Source organism: Triplophysa rosa, linkage group LG7, assembly GCF_024868665.1.
Source record: "Triplophysa rosa linkage group LG7, Trosa_1v2, whole genome shotgun sequence".
Lineage (NCBI taxonomy): Eukaryota > Metazoa > Chordata > Actinopteri > Cypriniformes > Nemacheilidae > Triplophysa > Triplophysa rosa.
Window position 1 is genome coordinate 6,988,826 of NC_079896.1, and position 19,922 is coordinate 7,008,747.

The 19,922-nt window shown below is 36.3% G+C and overlaps 1 protein-coding gene across 3 annotated transcripts in view; it reads right to left on the reverse strand.

The window, feature by feature from the left end:
* Window positions 1-10,261: 10,261 nt before the first annotated feature.
* Window positions 10,262-19,922, reverse strand: part of srgap3 (SLIT-ROBO Rho GTPase activating protein 3) — an 82,083-nt gene continuing 72,422 nt past the window's right edge. For 2 of the 3 annotated variants that reach the window (XM_057337453.1, XM_057337452.1), the window contains exons 20-22: window positions 19,213-19,362; window positions 18,650-18,959; window positions 10,262-14,800 (exon numbers count right to left, since the gene is read on the reverse strand). In XM_057337453.1, coding sequence (XP_057193436.1) covers window positions 14,363-14,800; window positions 18,650-18,959; window positions 19,213-19,362 — 898 coding nt within the window. In that variant the 3' untranslated portion in view covers window positions 10,262-14,362. The remainder of the gene's footprint in view (window positions 14,801-18,649; window positions 18,960-19,212; window positions 19,363-19,922) is intronic. The other variant, XR_008963227.1, reaches the window with a different exon arrangement.

Consider the following 19,922-nt stretch of genomic DNA (forward strand, 5'->3'; position numbering starts at 1 on the left):
AAGCCAAATCGAGGAACAATGCACGAATGTATATGTCAGACCACTTCCTCGGGGACATACGTAGAGAACTGACAAGTATTGTGTCTTATGAATACATTTCCATAGTCATTCATCTAGTCTTTCAGTGTCGAGCTAAGGAAATATATGAATGACTGACTAACAGGAGGGGTGAACACTTTATGAGACTATAAGGAGACACAACATGATGAGACAATGACTGCACTTCACCTCTCCCATCACAACATCATGACACTATTTATATTTCACACCCCAGATCTTCTTTTTATTTGTGTTTTATTTCAAATGTTAATTGTCCGCTGTAAACCCAATGTCTATCCAAAATGTATTATAGAGCTTAAAAATGAATGTCTTGAGCTGTGACGCCCATATATTTATTTTCCCTGAGCAATGAGGTGTTTTCCAGACTCTGACGCATGTCGGGACCATTTTCGCCTATTATATATACCATAACTGACATAATATTGTGTTATGGTTCTGCAGACTCCTGCCCATCCATGCAACCATGCAGCAAATCAAACCCCCAGGGGTAACAAAACAGATCACAAAACATTCTGTACAATATTCAATTTTTGCATATTATATTGCACACATACAATATATATAACTTGTAATACAATTTAAAACTATTAATAAAAGTTGGTCCTTAAATAAAGGCTGAAATAATATGTGGTGCCAGTCTACATCCTCAGGAGAATAAATGAATAAAACAGATGTTAAAGCAGCATATGGAGCTTATCAAATAAGAGGTGGAGTAGAGGATGATGTAAGTTGTTAAAAGCAGCTAAGAACTTCTCAAGAGACAGGCAGCAGGAAGAATATAAATAGAGAACTTGAAAAAGTACCGGTGGACATCATGAATTAGCTGGCTGCCGAGTGTTCTGACGTGACCTTCCTAAAATGACACATAGCTTGGATTTTGGACAAAATATTGATTATTAAAATCATTCTAGGAATTTTTGAGTCACCATGTGTAATCCAGCTTTAAAGGAGCAATGTGGAGATTTTCGCGGCATCTAGTGGTGAGGTTGCGAATTGCAAGCAACAGTTCATTCCAACCCTCCCTTTCCAAGCACTACGATGACTCTCACAAGACAAAAATGTCGAAAAAAATTCGATTTTTTGCCGAAAGAGATAACGTATTTACAAAACGCGCCAAGCAGTTTGTCCATTTAGGGCTACTGTAGAAACAACACGACAAATTCCATGAAAGGGGACCTGCGGTGTATGTACTATAGAAATAGTTCATTCTAATGTAATAAAAACGTTACGCTTCATTATGGTCTTTATACACCTCTGAAAACATAGTTATGTACAGTATATTATATTGCATTTCTGTCAATAGATCCTCCAAAAAATGATACATTGGTTCTTTAAGTTTTAACCAGTGACCTTGAAACATTGATGATTTTAAGAGCAAAATCTCTCCTTCAATGTCAATTTCCTTCAATCTTTATTTATTTTTCTTTGATAGTTCAAGATGTACCGTTGAGATTAAGCCACAAACACGTGCACAGGCTCTCAGGAGACAAACATATCTGAGGCAATCAGTTCTTGCAGGCTCAATTTATTTCATTAGTCTGACTGATTAAATACCTGCAGATAGACCAATACATCATCAGTGCTCCATCTCTTTAACTCTGGCACAGTGAAAGAGCTGCTTCTATAAAAGGAAGCGTTTAAAAGCCAAAAGAATTGTTTTCACTTTTAGATTCTAGTTCTATTTGAGATTTCATTTGTTTTCTTTAAGGAACTGTTAGAAGCTAGACAAACACAGTTTTTATAACTTAAATTGTTTTGTTTCAGATAAGTGATATCTGCAAACTTACTATTAGCTTAACCCATTCATATTGGCAGAGATTTGTGTATAAAAGAAATACACTAAAAATGTCCCTGTTTTTGAGAAACATTATTAGTTCAGAAAAGCAAGACCTGAATTGAAAAGACAAACACACAATGTTGAGTGCGATCAGATTCTTTCTTTGAAAAGACGTTCATCGCCTTGGCCTCAGAAGGTGATATTTATTCAGAGCTGTACCAAGCTGCAATTGAGTTTGGAACAGAAAGCCGTTCAATTACTAAACACATTGACACACACATCGTCACATGGCAATCTTATCCTCACTGTGTGGCTGTTGGCTCAGGATTCAATCAAAAAAAGCAGCCAAATGCGTTCTGTTACAGCACTGCACAAGGTGAATAACCCATAGAAAAAAACACTGCAATAATTTAACCTCCCCAGTCCCCACAATCTCTGGAATTGATTCAGATATTTAAAATAATATGAAAAGCTTCACAAAGCAAATTTGCAAACATCATTTGTGATTCATTACATCACAACAGCTCATTTCAGGTGATAATTTATAACAGCAGCGGTAATGATTTTGAACTACTGTATGCCGTTAATACAACTGAGTCACAATAATAATGATGATTTGGTTCAGGACTATTTTGGCACATCTAATAAACACAAAATAGCCATCAGAGTCAGACTGCCAGGTCTGGTATAGGCTACAATATAGTATCGGCCACATGGCACACCTCAGGCCACCCACCGTCCATTCACTAATTTCCTGAGGGAGATGGAACACAAAACTGGAAAGCACTTTGAAAGTCCCATTTGTGTGCAGCATCCTTTGCTTTTGTAAAAGCTTTTAACCTTCTAAAGTTATTGACTCAGCAATTTGACTATAGCTTTAATTGACTAGCAAATCTATTTTACTTCAGATAATTGTAGACTAATTGAATCATTAATCCAAGAGGGACTAGCATTCTTACAATGCATTAAATGTTCTCGGAATGCAGACAGCAATGGAGTGGTTTGAACAATTCCCCTGTAGATCCTTCATCCAACTCTTTTAGTGGTTATAAAACACCAAAGAAGAAAAATTGGAATAATGTTTCATATGTGGAAATAATAAGGATTTTGCAAAGGTGCATAGAGAGTACCATTTCATTCAATACTGGGCCATCTGATAGGAAGCTCACACACACTCTGAAAAAAACCTTTTATTAGATAGAATAAAAAATGAAACATAAAAAATTATTCAATGAAAAATGAATGAAAAATGAAAAAAAGTTATTCAATGCGTTGCGTGTTAGGTGGCTTATTTGCCTCAAGGGAATGACCAATTTAAGAGCTTTTAACCACAAGTGGAGAGCTGTACTGTAGTTTCAACACAAGGTTTTGATGCAGTTGAGACAAAGAAACTTAAACATAGTTTAAGTAAAAATAGTTGCCTTTTTTGGAACTCACCCATTCAGCCACCTGTAAGATACTTGTGCAAAGAATTTAGTCTTGCTTACAGAGAGCTCAACATAAAATAAACCATTAGGTAAATCAATGAATTAGCATTAGCATTAGCAGTTAGCTGTAGACCGTTTCTCCGGACGCGCACGCCAGGACTGCAGTTTTATAACTTCCCGTCAATATTTGGCTAGTGTCTAATAATATATCCATTTGCATTTTATATAATTTGTGTTAATTTTAATTTTTAATTTATTCTTGTTTAATAAATGTATTAATTAAGCGATTTGTTGAATTTTGTTGTATGTTCATCTTATGAAATAAACAATTTGTTGAACGCGTCCTGTAGTTTGGTCGCATTTAAAGAAACTCTATGATACATTGACATCTAGCGGTTGAGCTTGGCATCGCAGACTAAATTCAAAATACCGGAGAGACAAGTTTAGCCAAGTAACGGTTCTTCTCGGTTTCTTTGCTTGTTATCAGTAATAATCTACAGGAACTCTATTGTTTTTGAATGTGTAGTTAAGGGCGCACGCATGCGCAGTAACGTTTGTTTATGTTGTCACTTTGAAACCGTCTATAGCTGAGCTACCTGTAAACACACTCTTTTCCACATGCTTTATTTCACTCACTCCTCCATCCTAGTAAGTGGTGTGAGGACACACTCCATGTTTTGGAGTATGTAACTGCATGTTAATGTTCCACATAGCTGAAGAAGTCACAAGGATGATATCTATTCAATTTAATTTCAGCAGAACATGCTTTGTTTTCCTCATCCAGTCTCTTTTCAAAGCATTTCCATTAGTCGCTTTGGTGTGTAATTTGGCTCCCTGGAGCCAATTACAGATACAATTTACAACTGTTCAAATATCTTCTGGTTATTTTGTAAACATGGACAGCATCACCAATGTGGTTAAGAATTCGGCCCACTTTTAAAAATGTAATATGTACATCATGATCTGGTTACCGTTTTATAATTGCCAAACCAAACGTGTTAACACCCCATTCACACATTATTTTACTTCAGCAAAAATTGTAATTGTGCTAAATTGTGTTTATTACAGTTGATTGGTGTAGGGAAAACGCTCTGACAAGTGGATGGAGGAGAGGGCTTTTGGTGCCATTAGTCGAAAGGAAATCATTACACAGTTATATTTGTACTCAATGAAAGTTTATGCAAACTTTTTTTGGAGTGCAGATAAATCGTTCCCAAAAGGAATCCTTATTTTACATTAATGACATCCATCCTTCCATTGTCCATGTTCCATGTTGCTTTGTTTCTTCAGAGATCTCCACCTCATCAGCAACAGACTGGAAATCTGAATTCCAATGCCCAACTCCTCTGTAGCCCGTCCAGTGCTCTCTCTAACTGCTCATCCAAAGTACTCTCTCTGGTCCCAAAGCACGCTTTTATGGCCCCTGATGGGCACACAGAAAGATAACACAGAGTTCTGTCTCTGGCAGCTGGCCCGCGGTCGACTATGTTCTCTCCTTGAGATAAATTTATAGTTATAGGTTTGCTGTCTCCAAACATCTCCAGCACAGGCTGTCTTTGACAAGTAAACAACTCAATGGCGTCTCTGGAGATGCACAGATTCAAAGAAAAAGAGGAAAACGGTAGTTGTGAAAATGGGAGAACGTTTTGAATCACCTGGTATGAAAGATTGTGATGCTACCAATTTTCTAAAGTGTTCAGCGTACGTGTTCTAATGTGTGTTGGGTTTGTGTTACGGTCTAAAAGATATTACAATTACAGTAGCCTATAACCCTATAAGAAGTCACTCATAATGATGACAGGAATCACAAGTCACTGTAGAAATAATGCAAATAATACAAAATCTATGAAATAAGTACCCTAAATGAAGTACTTAAACCCTCTGTCGCTATTCATGATGCACACTTCTATATGATGGATTCAAACTCATTTTCAAGTGGTAGTTCACTACCACTCTTGAAAGCCTTAAACCACCAGTCAAAACACTTATCATTTATAAAGCCATCCCTGATTTTACCTACACTTATGTGTGATCTGTGTTATTGGACATAATGAGGTGCTGTATTGATCTCTTGAGTACATGCAGAATACAGTGCAGTAAGCCGTCAGGCATACTGTGCTAATTCAGACCGATCGCATCCGCATTAGCACAATGCACCAACAACAGCACAACGTAGGCCTATAGGAGCTGTTACCATGGTTGCAACCATGAGCTAGCATCACAGCTTTAAGAAATGTACTTACAAAGCAGCTTCAAAAAATTGAACATGATGTCATCTCTTTTGTTGATCATTATGCAGTGTAATTGACTAAGAAGGGGAACAAGATGCAAACACCATCGTGCTGCTTATGCAAACAGTGCGAATGCTGTCATCTGTTGATTTGGGTGCCAAAATAAATATGTTGCTTTAATGAGCAGTGTGAAACAAACATTACACAGTACCGTAATACTATTGTCATGAATTTGTACTATAATATGTACTAAATATTTGTTTCTGCCGCCTTTTCGAGATTTATCCAAGGTTGAGAATATCAGGATCGTTCCATTAAAGTGATAGTTCACCCAAAAACAAAACAATTCTGTCATCATTTACTCACCCTCTGATTGTTCCAAACCTGTATACATTTCTTTGTTCTGCTGAACACAAAGGAAGATATTTGGAAGAATGTCAGCAACCAAATAGATCTCATCCCTATTGACTTCAATTTATTTGCCCTATTATGGCAGTAAATAGGGGGATGAGATCTGTTACTGACATTCTTCCAAATGTCTTGGGTTGGGAAACAGATGGGACCTAGATTTTTTTAACATCTATTTAAACAATTCCTTAGTACCAAAAAAAATCCCTAAATAAATGTTATTTACAAAATTACTTTACGTGTTGTTGGCGTATTCTTGGCAGAATTTGGTCTCCTGAACAAACATGATACACATTCTGTCCAATAATACATACTGCTATAATTTTACAGACATTAGATTTCCCTTTCAGATTTTTTTCCATCATATGGAGCGGGTAGTTTTTACAATGATAGAAAATTATGCAATTCTGCTATTTTCCTCGAGGGCTTTCCATTAGCACTGTAACTGCCAACAGTTAATTTGCCCAAATAAAGCACAAATGAGAAGATGGCAGAATAAGAAAGTGAGGGGGGGGATTATTATAACATTGCCTGTTCTCACATAAACACTAACAATTATTTTTCATGAAGGTGAATGCGCTCATTTGCTTGATTAAAATTGCATAAAAACAACAAATTAGACTTCGTTATCAGTGTTTTGCTCTTGTTTCCCAGTATAACACTATAACACATCCCTAAAATAGCATTGTGCAACATAACTTGTTTTCACAGAGTATATCTTAAAGGGGTCATATGGCTCGAACCCGTGTTTTTCTGTGTCTTTGGCTTGTTATAAGCTGCCCATGCATGTATTAGACACGTAAAATTGCAAATGTTAAAGTGTCGGAACAAAAGATGCATTCTATCTGAAAGCGAATGCTCACCCAGACCTGCCTGAAACACCTCTTGTAACCACACCCCCACAAATCTACGTCAGTTCGTGATATGATTTGACTAAGACCGCCCAAATGTATACGCAAGTAAGATGGGCGTACCTGTCAGTACAATTGCTCTGGAACCTGATGTTCCAAATATGGTAAGAGGCGTTACATTTCCATCACACGCTTGCAGTATTCGACCAATCACTATGCACTGGTTAACTGGCCAATCACAGCACACCTCGCTTTTCAGAGCGATGAGCTTTGTAAAAAATCTATGCGTTTCAGAGAGGCGGGGCAAAGAGGAGATACAAACATGCACAGTATGTGGAAAATACTGCATTTTTTAACCTTAAATCGTGTATACACATTGCATTACATCTAAAACAATCAATAATATTCATTTTAGCCGTGTCATATGACTCTTTTAAAACTATGTTTTAAGCACAAAACTTTATGATCCAAACCAGTTGAAAAATGATTTACAGAATAATAGCAGATATTTTAAGTTTATTTATGATATGCAGAGCTGTTTACAACCTCAGATTTCTCACTTCACATTCTGTTCTAAATGCCTGCTTTGTTTCATCAAAATAGAAAGCTGCTCATATTTTATATCAACGCTACAATCTGAGTTGAATCTTTTTGGATACCCTTCGAAGAACCTGTCAGAGGTTCATTCATGTAACACTGCATATTTCAGGTGGAGAAAATGACACCCTCAAAGTTGATCCATTTCCTTCTCTCTACTAATCTTTCCCAGAGGCCATCTTATCCGATAACACTGCTGAAATGCACCTTGCAGGTGGAAACTATATGCCATTTTATAGGGCTAAGTCACTGATGTTGATGTGTTAACTCAACAGAAAAATGTTTAACACTGTTTAATGCAGTTCCTGCATTTGGTTTGACAGCCTATAGCTGAAAAAAAATTCTAATGGTTTCTATTACAGATATGAACCATCAGATGTTCAGCATTAAACTATTACCAAATTCCTTTATGTAGTGTGTTTAGGGCGTTACTCCAGTAGAATTTAACAGTGTGCTATTCGTTCACACACATTTCCAATAGAGACCCACAGAGACCATTATAGTTTCCATTAAAACCAATCCAATTCCCATTATATCCCTTTCAATTCAATTTCTGTGAAGTTTACTCTTTAAAAAAAATTCAGGTCTATTCAGTTTTGTGATTTCTAAAGCCAAACACACACAAGGTATTTCTTAATAGTTATTTAATTACGTGCCGGTTAATGTCCAGTCAGTCATACTGTGCGTGCAAAAATACCTTTATTAAATAATCTGTGGTCTAAATAGCATTTTAATATATAAATAATTCAAATATATATATATATATATATATATATATATAATTCATAGGCATATTAACTTTTTTCACATGTCTTCCAACTGCAGAAGCCTAGGAACATTAAGTACTCAAAGTACTCAAGTAGGCTATTCTAAAAGAACAGCAAGAGATATTTTTCATGTTTATATCTTCCTTTTCAGACTCTCTCATGTGTAACAAATGAAATTTATCTACACTCCACACTAATTGGCTGGACATGTTCTGAAGCATTTTGACAAATTAATAAATGATTGGCAAGTATCTGGCTATTGCACTCAGAAGAAATCAAGTATCCGGCTATTGCACTCAGAGAAAATCAAAACGCACTTTAAAAGACACTGGCTTTACTGTGGGTTTAATGAGCAAGGAAATGATTTCCCCCTGATTGCCTCTGTTTGGACCACCTTTGGTGTCAAAAATAACCTACCACCAAAAAGCTTGATCTAGAGCACTATTACTGTTCATGTGACATTCTACTGCCATCTAGTGGCTGAAAAGTTGTGTTCGAATTAAACGTCTATTGACACTAGGAGAGGAATAAAGATATGGTGATGAAGGATGATACTGTATACCACCCCAAAATAAAAAGACAGAAATTATATTATGCCTAAATACCGTTTAAATAACAGCTAACAATAACAAATAAAATATTACAAACACTTTAATATTTTACTTTTATTGAAATCTAAGTTACAGGTAGTATGACAAATATTAAATGTATAAAACAATTAAATGTATTATTCTTTTTTGTATAAAATAAATACATTGGTTTAAGTATGTTCACATCCAAACAGTCATTAAATATTTATTATAATATATGCTATATATATATTATATATATATATTATATATATATATATATATATATATATAATATATATTTATTACCATGATTTATATATTTTATTATTATTAATAAAATTGCATTACAGTAATGCAGGGAGGGTAGAGTGCTAATTTATAATATTTTAATTATATGTAGATAGATATTATATATATATATCAAATATATACAATAGACATGTAACAATTCAGACCTATTATGTAATCCACAGACATGTACAAGCACCACACACACGCACGCACACGCACGCACGCACACACACACACAGGCTTTGGTTGACTATCCCCGTGGGGACAGTCCATAGGCGTAATGTTTTTATACTGTACAAACTGTATATTCTATCCCCTATCCCTAACCCTATCCCTAAACAAAGATCATAGAACACTTTTTGCATTTTTAGATTTGTAAAAAATATTGTTCTGTACAATTTATAAGCTTTTTTGCCCTGGGACCTCAATTTTGGTCCCCACGAGTTAGGGCTGTCACGATTATGAAATTTGACTGACGATTAATTGTCTGATAAATCATTGCGATTATGACGATTAATTGTCTGTTTTATGGCTTTCACGATTATGACGATTAATTGTCTGTTTTTGAGCTTTGACATTTAATTCTCATACATTTTTGATTCAGCGATTGAAACCACCATATTGTTCTGAATATAAAGACTATGTTCTTTTTCTTGGAAATACATCGGAAAAAATTGTGTCGTCATATATTTAAGGTTTAGGCTTTTACATGTCAATAATACAACTGCCAAATACTTGTAAATGAAGTAAATTGATCAGGAGGAATTGAAGCCACCATTAAAATACTATCAGTCATAGAAAAGCTTCTAGTCTGTTTTTTTCTAACTTGCAAGACTACAATAAAATTTTACTTGTATGTTATTGAAATTTTGGTAGACTGGTTTTCACACTGAGATTTGCTTAAATAATATTAAATTGTACTGCAGTTGATTTGTATGGTATATGCTTTAGTTTTTTTTTAAGTGATTGTGTTGTGGTGGTACATTTTACAAGTATTACCATGCTTTAGTTACAATATATACACTAAAATATGCAATATGCAGATGCACTACAGCTCCCCCTGGTGTCTTCTATAGAGATGTGCAATAATTGCGATGATCTGAAACCATCGCGATGAGGTCAAACAATCGCGATGAGACGATTATTTAATAATCGTGACAGCCCTACCCACAGTGACACGAGTCCCCATGTGTTGGTGCATTCAGGTTTAGGTCCCCACCGGGATATACAAACATGAACACACACACGCACACAAAGAGAGAAATGACAGTAATGAAACATAAGGTCAAAAATTTTTTTTTATTTGGACTCAAGTATGGTTCACATCCAAACAGTGGGGCTGTGTACGACAACATCACGAGGGATCCAACCATTCAAACACTCATTTGAGAATATCATTACCAGACAAAAAGTGTTTCGAGGAAAAACCCAAAATGACAGTTTTCACAAACCACTATTAACAGACAAACAGCACTTTTGCCCTGTGGAACACTGCGTCCAGAGAAGGAATCTTACTGTAGCATACATACAATAAACACCCACAATGGCATACATACAATACACGCCCAATGAAGCATACGTTCCCAAAACATACTTCCAGAAATATCACATATAGTCTGTTAAGAACAGGGATGCACCGAGTGCCTTAGTAATCGTGCAAATACCATACAACATCCTATTATCAGACCAGCGAGGTCTTAAATACTGCAATGCATTAGCTTGGGTAGAAGGTTTAACTTAACAGCAAAAGAATAAGTTTTCACAGAACAGCCCTGGATCACTGGGCAGAGGAGAGGTAAACTGAAAAGACGTGAAATATGGAAACGTCGAAGAAAACTTTGATTTATTTAATATGATATAACCTGATATTATTTATGATGACATAAGCCCTGCCATGAAGTCTATGTACTATCTATATTCTAGATGAGTCATACAACAGATGTGGGAATGTAATGCATTGAATTTCCCAGCAGCAGAGAGAAAGAGGTCAATGCTAATGATACTCAAACACATGAGTAATAATAACACTCAAAGGCAGCTGAAAACAGCATTAGTGAAGACACTATGCAAATCTAAGAGTGTGAATTTAAATGATACTTTGGTGCACGGCTGCCAGTGCAAGCTAGAGTTAGGAATGACTAAAATAACAAAGACAAAATATGATGAAAATTAAGAAATGTGGTTAGAAAATGTCAAACAAGTAGTTTTGTGTCTGCCAACTGTGGTGGTAGTTGCCCAACACCCTTTTTTCCTACAGAGGGAGTTGGTAAGCCAGTTTTGGCCACCAGAGGGCAGTACTTGTTTTAGCCCTTTAAATGTGAAGGAAGGCAAAAAATCTGATCCATCAAACGAAACAAGATTAATCTGATACCTACAGGGTTATAACTTTATTTTTTATGGAAGCCGTTCATGATAACTGGATAAGGATTTTCTATGTCTTGCCAATTGTTATTTAGAGCCAAGCAATATGTGCAAATATACAAATTGGTGTGAATTTTATTTACCAAAAAATGTCATAAATTTTTACAAAATTTTGAGATTTTTTTGAGTTTTCCTTTCACGTGGGTTCCATATACTGCACATCAAAGTATGACTGAAAAGTTTCAGTTTTAAACAGCATTGCAATATTTTCTTACTGTAAACAAAATGATCCTGTTATTATTTTAATTTGCCATTTGGCCAAAGTGTAATGACACACGGGTGTAAATTCAGATGAATAGTCAATTTGAGTTATACGTAACAATGCCTATTGGGAAGTGATACTTGCAAACATAATTGTGAATGCTAAGAGTTGCTACGAAATCAGAATCACTTCCTGAGATGAATTCAGAGCAGCTACAGTTCTTGTTTTCTCAAAATATTTAGTGATGTGTGTTTAATCTAGGAAAAGGCACCACTAACAGTCCTTAAACTGTCGTATCGGATGGTGTTACTTGGTAAAGAAAACCACGTGCAAGTCTCCATCACATGCGATCAACAGACCCATGCAACTACAAAGCTGAGGGATTCAGACACCAGACGTTGCGAAAATCATTCGTTGAAAATAATTAAACTTGGCAGCGACAAGAAGTGATTTGTTAACGTTCCTAATGCAAAAATAGTATGGCACGTAAAAAATTTTATGCAAATAAAGATAAGACTTCTAGTATACTTCAACATATTACAAAGAAAAAATTGTGAGCAGTAACCGTACTTTTCTAGCAGAACCTTTTTTGTAATCCATGTTTTCACTAGCTTTTTCACATACTGTCATTCTGATTGGAATACATGAAGCTGTGTGTCCTAAGGCAAAGTGTAAAATCGGCGAAGATGAGATAAAAGCTACGGGCTCCGTGTTTGTCCTGCATGGGGATATGTAGGTCAGTCGGGCAAATTTTCTGCACGACTGGGTATTCCTTCTTCAAGCACAGCTCATGGAGGAGGGGAAACGCTGAAGATGAACTGGAGATGATATGACAGATTGGGGGCAGCGGAGGTTCTCTCGTTGGAGCTTGTTTCTTTAGGCTGTTGAATATTCAGATCGGAAGCCGGAAACATCCTCATCAGAGAGTGCGCGCTTTAGATTTATAAATGAATCATTCATCACACTGGGAAATAAGCTTCCATTAGAAAGTCATATAATTGGCAAGACCCTTTTTGGGCGACCCTTAATAAATAAAAAAAAAAACATCCAGATCACATTTCAGTAAAAAATCACCAAATTGTTATTGATGATGGATTATGACACGATTTTAAAGGGATAATTCACTCAAAAATAAAAAGTCATATCAGCGGTACCCATTGACTTGCATTGGTTCCGTGTCTATACAATAGAAGTGAATGGGTACGGCCGTTGTTACCAACATTCTTTAAAATAACTCCTCGTGTTCTGCAGTAGAAAGACCATACAGGTTTGAAATGACAAGAGGGTGAATAAATTGACAGAATTTTCATTTTCGGGTGAACTATCCCTTTAATAACATTTCATATTACTACAGTGCATCCAAGTGTTTAATGTTGCTGTTTTTCATTTTTACCATTATTTCACACGTCTGTAATGTATTAATGATTAAACAATGATTTATCATTTGAAACATGTTTCTTATGACTTTGAGGCAATAAATGACCCAGACATTATTTCCAGGTTTTGTGAGATTCAACCTTATAGGAAATTACAAATTTAGGGGACACAAATCTATAGCAAAACCATTGAAAACATCTTTCTTTAACATAGAATTAACCTAAAGAATTCGTTTTCTTGTGACTTTAAAAGAATATAACTTACGTGTCAAAAATTGCAATTATGCTTTTTAGTTAAATACGCTTTAACCTGCATAACTGGGGTATGAAGAACTGCTTTCTGTATTATGTATTATTATTATTATAACTACTGTATACAAAAGATATGCAAAAGAACAGACAAGAAATAAGCAGAACACTCCCCAAACTAACATTAATGGCTCAGACTAACTGATTCATTATTCATTTGCTTACGATTGTATAGGTTTCGTTTCGATTCTAGTCATTCGATTCTAGGCCTCCCTGCCTTTTCGCTCCTAGGCTATACGAGATTGACACTTAAAAAAAGATTCTACCCAAAATGTATATACAAGTAAAACTACATTTTACCACAGGTTTCTTACAATTAGTTGGTATATTGGTTTTCTGCATCTCATATACGTATGTTTACAGCTTGGCTATGTTGTTACTTAATATATCGCTTATTCTACAAACGAAAGGTATTACAAGTTCAAGTACAGTATATCTCTATATACAACAACTCAGTTGTCGGCCGGCCATGTTAAAGACGGTCTTTAAGTTCGATGCTATTTTATATGTACAGTCCAGTTGTGGAAGGCGGGACTATATCACAACACTCCTCCAATGAGAGGAGTTTATTTCTTTCTAAATAAACAAAACTTTTGGCCAGTGCATGCAAACAAATGCATGTTTAATCTTGCTCCAACTGAAACAATGCCTAAAACATTAGAAAAAAAAACATCTGAGGTAAATGAAAAGAAAAGATCAACAGGAGATGCATTTAAGCATTTCTTTTGTCTTCATTTTTCTTTCAGACTTTCCTCTCTCACATATATTTCAGACTTTTTGCCTCTTTTATTCACAGAAAAACCAGAAATAATGCAAAGAACAGAGCAAATCACCTGAGCCAGACTTGTCTCGTATCGCCAGCACAAAGGCTCAACTTGTCAAAGCACATGCATTGACCAACAGGCCACGGCTCCACCCGGTGGGCATTTCTAAAACTTTCCAAGGCTCAAAAAAAGAAACCAAAAACAATAAAAGGGGGGAACAGCTTTTTCTGAACCTGAACCTTCCTGGCTTGGGCGTGAGTATCACCTCGCCGACATAGGCAGCTACACCTCGCCACCAGCCTGCTAGCGCTACATGGTTCCGGGTTTTTCTCCCGAATTGGCAGAGGAGGCTGCAGCGTTGCTCGAGTTGTTCGGAAACATCTTCTCTGTGGGGGTCACGGCTGGACTTCCCACCCCGGAGGAGCTGGAGCTGCTGGATCGGTGTTGTGTGGGTGGAGGTCGTAGAGGCCTCATGGGCGGGGGTCTGAGTTGGGCCCCGGCGAACCTCGCCGACAGCGCCGGTTTGAAGGTCGTCATCATCTCAGAGGTGGAGCTGCTGCTGCGCCTCAGGGCTGCGTCTGGGTCTCGAATCATGATGGTGTGTAAGGGACTCGCCGGCTCTGAGCTCAACGGGTTCTTGAGGGGTTCAAGAGTATCCAGAACGATGTCGGGAGCCTGTTTGGCCGTGTTCTGACGTTCCAGTTCGCGTAGCTCATGAAGTGCAGTGTTCATTGTTTTCTCAATGTCCTGCAGCACAAATTTATACACAAGTTAATAACAACAAGTGGTTAAACAGTTGAATAAATCAAGTGGAGTTGTTTGTCAATTATTGAGACTTGTCCTAAATAATGGCTTGTCATGTAATTGTAATGAAGCATCTGTATGTCACTTTTATTTTTTGATGAAGATGCGAGTGGTGCTTGGTCAGGCAAAACTTTCGGCCATAATGCACAATGGTTGCTAGGGCATTTCTAAGGTGGTTGCTACTGTAGGGCATTTCTAAGGTGTAATGAGTAGCTGTTACACATCTACAGTACAAGGTTTGGTACTAGGGCATTGTTTTGCAATGCTCTAGCACTGTTTGGGGCAGTTTTTAAAAAACAGATACTTGACACAATATAGCATTCTTTCGTGTAAGCCTATGGTATATTTTGACCTGTTTATGGTCTGCCAGTTAAAAATAACAAGTCCGATTATTATCAACTATTATTATCAACTCAGATTATAAGGCACACCTTTCCTCAAAAGCCGCTTGATTCGAGTTATCATTCAAGGTTGTTAGTTTCCTAAAACTATTAAAACATTTCTGTTAATTGAAATCATATCAAATATCTTAATCATATAAAATAGTCTTAATATTATTTGAACGTAAACTATACAAAAATGAGAAATGTTTAAAAACTATACTAAAACTGAAATAAAGAAACTTGTATAGCAATAAAACAAATAAACAAACAAATAAAATGATGAAATCACCAAATTGCTAAAAATGTCATTAAAATGAACAAGGCTTTGTTTTGTACTCTTTTGTTTTCTTTATACACTGCAAAAAAAAGTTCTTATAAACATTTTTGTCGTGTTTTCTAGTACAAATATCTAAACATTCTTAAATCAGTTTAAGACATAAACTTTTTCTTTCATAAAAATTTTCTTTCATAAAACAAGACTAAATATCTTAGGTCACTTTTCTTGTCAAGGAAATGTATCTTAATTTAAGAATGTTTAGATATTTGTACTGTAGAACAAGACACATTTTTTTTGCATTGTAGTCAAAATATGCTGGTAGAAATCTATTATTATTGTTGAAATGAAGTATGTCTGTGACCTATTAACCTTCCCAAAAAGTCAAAACAAAACTATATAAATCTGGTATCATTCACATCCAGAACAGTGTGGGGCAAGTTATGCAACTTCATTCTAATATTTAGGGGTTTATTCAGCATTAGTGATGCTTGCCTTACCACTAATACTGTACTAAAATGGTAAGAAAAATGACTAATAATTTTAATTTGTCTGTTTCCAAAAAGTTTTTTCTGCACTATAACCTTACAGATCTTTAATCTTGTACACCATTCCAGGGTTTCGTGTAGTACATCACAACAGCAGATTATGTTTCAGATACACACACACAGTGTCCCGGCTCATCTCATGGACTATAAATTGACTGCGTGCCTTTCCTTGTTTAGCTCTCTTCTCTCTTACAGCTGAGCAGACCATAAAAATGTAATGCCCAGAAGATAAAAGGCTCATGAAGACCCCCCCACACACACAGAAAATGTACTGTACCTTGCAGGGGTTTATTGCGGGCAGATGCTACACGCACCCAGACACATTTACAGTACCCGCATGCCTTAAAACAGATATCAAGCAGTAATATTAATCAAATAAATCAATGTGTACTTACAATGCAGTATATAATATAGTATAAATACACAAATCTCTCTGAAGCAATATACAGAATTTGTTCATTTTGATATCTCTATCCATATGCTGTAAGTCACTTTCATTTATTAAAGAGAGCACAGACAAAAAGAAGCTATTACGAAAGATCATTAACTGTTCCTTGTGTCACTGACTTTATTATTTAACGGAGTGTAAGTGAAACAGATGGATTAGTGCCAGCCTATCCCGTTCACGCTGATATTCGCTCACGAGTGCCAGCTCTTTGTATCTGCTGGAAAAATCCTGCCAGCTTCTGCAGGCAAAGAGAATTCGAGGCTAATTGCATGGCTGACAAAAAAGAGCCAAACCGCTTTCATAAATACAACTTTAAAATCTCTTTGAATTAGAGCCTTGATAATAATACAAAATATAAGAGGATTTATTTATGTCACATTTACACTGAACATTTCATGAATATCTCGTAGTAGCATGCGGTAGAGATTTGTGAAAGTGTTATTTTTCTGACCATAACTTTGCTGTATGCGTTTTATTTTTGAAGGATTCTTTAAAATTGTTAAGCGTGTTGAGGAGAGGGGTGTTTTCAAAGTGATTCGACATTTTGTTTTTCACCCTTCAGATAATAAAATGGGAAAAAATCCCTGGAGCATAACAGCTAGAGATGAGAACATCACAGACACTATAGCAGGGCTAGTCAACTGGCGGCCCGCGGGCCAAATGCGGCCCGTCAATCATCTTTTCCTGGCCCGCCTTAACATTTCAAATAAGTGGAGAGACTTTAAGAACGGTGTGCTTTAAATGCACGTCCTCTTTAGTCCAAGTCCAAAACGCTGCTACATTCAATACGAAAGTAATTCCCGCGGCTCATAATGATTTACGTCTTATAAATGATTTGATCGGTCAGTCCAAGAAACTTAATGTTATTTACAACGTTATAATCAGCAATGCATTGTGCAGCCACAGGCAATCGGTTTGCGCACGCGATAGGTCGCGTTCTAAAACGCGTTTTGTGCCGTTGAACTGTAGGAAAGGTACACCACGTGAACGGTTGTCTCAGATAAGGGGAAAACGGTGTTGTTTTTATTACTGCATTCATTATGAATAATGGCTATATTTACGAAAAACAGCTGTTCATCTCCCCCAGAACTCGCACTATACAAAGGATCTGCCCTACAAGTGCGTGGGGCACATGAACGCGATCAGTATTCACCCGAAGATGTGATAATAGCGTTCAGTTTCTTGCACAGATCAATTGACTCGCTTTATAAGACGCTAATTTAACTTCACAAGGGGCAGGGATTACTTTTGTGTTGAATGTATTTGCGTTTTTTACTTTTAATGATTTAACTTTAATTCAACCAAATATCTTCATAAATATCTTCTTGAAAAAACAATGCCACCCACACCTCGATGTACTGGAGGACTGTGGGTGAGTAAATCAGTAGCAATTTTTGGGTAAAGTAACGCATTAAAGAATATAAAATACAATTAAAAAGACAATATCCCTTTTAATTTAATATCATGAAAAGTCACAAATACTGGATCACATATTTGTGTGCATGTTTTAATATATGGCCTATAAGTAACAGCAACAAAAACAGTATAAAATGAACAAAATGCAATAAATAACAGAAGAAATGAGGATATGGTAAAAAACTGGCCTGCATCCTATTTATACTTTTGGAATCTGGCCCTCAAAGAAAAGTAGTTGAAGACCCCTGCACTATAGGGTGAAACTTTCAGACGGAAGGCAGTACAGTAAGCAACCACCCAGAAAGTAACACGAATGCCCTGCCCTTGAAAATATTAAGAACAGCTTAAAATACATAGCAAACACTGGAGAACAGGGGAAACTTCTTTTGGAAAAGACACAAGTTTCGTGTTATTTAAACGTTGCTCTTAATTATGTACACTTAATAAATTATGTATTAATATACATATGTATTAATATATAATACAGTATGTTTTTTCTTTCAAAATGTAATATTTTATGCATCTCTATTAATGAGGTCATGAGAACAATTTAATGATTCAAAAAAATAAAAATTCTATTGATGGAGTAAGACATTTCAATATATTTCACATCATCTTAAATAATAAAATGTATAATAAATGAATAAACACGTAAATATACCATAAAATCATACTGTACATTATAATAGTGTGCTTTTACTGTATGGATTGAGGAACACCCACCTCTGCTAAAGCTTCAGCCTCCAGAGACTTGTGGTCTCCTAGACTGCTATGCCTCGTCGCCCCTGGGACAGGTCTGAGCGGGTGGCCCTCAGGATAGATCTTTCTCTCAGGGTAGTTAATGCTGCCCGCACTGCCGAATGTGCCCAGACGTCTCTTCTCTGGACTTTCTATGTGGCCCCTACTAACGGCCACCTTATGGGGGCTGCTGGGGCAGGCGGCGGCCCGTGGCGGCGTGTCCCGGGGAGGGCTGTGAGAGTCCGTGCCACTGCGACGGCGGGGAATAGCAGACCCGTCGGAACGCAACCTGACACTGCAGACACACAAAATTAGACGGTAACACTGCAATCCAGAGCTTTAATCACACAGTTCTGAAGTTTCCTCAAGGAAGTCAAATACAGGAATATTTTAAGTATGTGTGTCACAAACAACCCTTAAGAGAAGAGTAAGTAAACAAGCGGGAAATGGAAAAGAACAAGATTAAACGGTATAAGTGGGATCATTAATTCATCCGGAGGATGGAAATACAAGCATAATTCGGTATAATGAGTAAATGGGCTACTGACCGGCCCATGACCCCGCTGAAGTTGTAATCGGATGAGGGTTCACATGGTGACTGAAGATCGTTTTTGGATGAGGCTTTGTCGTCTAGTAAAGGTCCGCTACTGGCCTCGCTGTCCGCCTTCTGGCTTAAACTATCAGAGAACGCATCATCCCTAGAAAGATGTTACAAAAATCATCAGAAACAAAAGGTTCCAGAAATGATCAAATTAGGGCTGTCAAACAATTATTTTTGACTAATCGTAAGCAAAATAAAAGTTTTTGTTTACATAATATACTGTATGTGTGTGTGTGTGTGTGTACTGTGTATACTATTTGTGCATATATAAATACACACACACATACATGTACATATTTAGGAAATATTTTAGGGCTGTCCAACTAATAATCGCAATTAATCGCATCCGGAATAAAAGTTTGTGTTTACATAATACAGTATGTATTCTGTGCATATTCAATAAATTTTTATAAACACATGCACATACATCAGAATATAAGTAATATAAACATGAATAAACATTTATATATCATTTAAAATATTGGTAAATATAAATAAATACATGTTAATATTTTCTAAATATGTATACATGTATGTGTACAGTATGTGTTTATGAATACAAAATGAATATGCACAGTACACAGACATATATTATGTAAACACAAACTTTTATCCTTGATGCACTCAATCGTGATTATTCTAAAATATTTACATGCG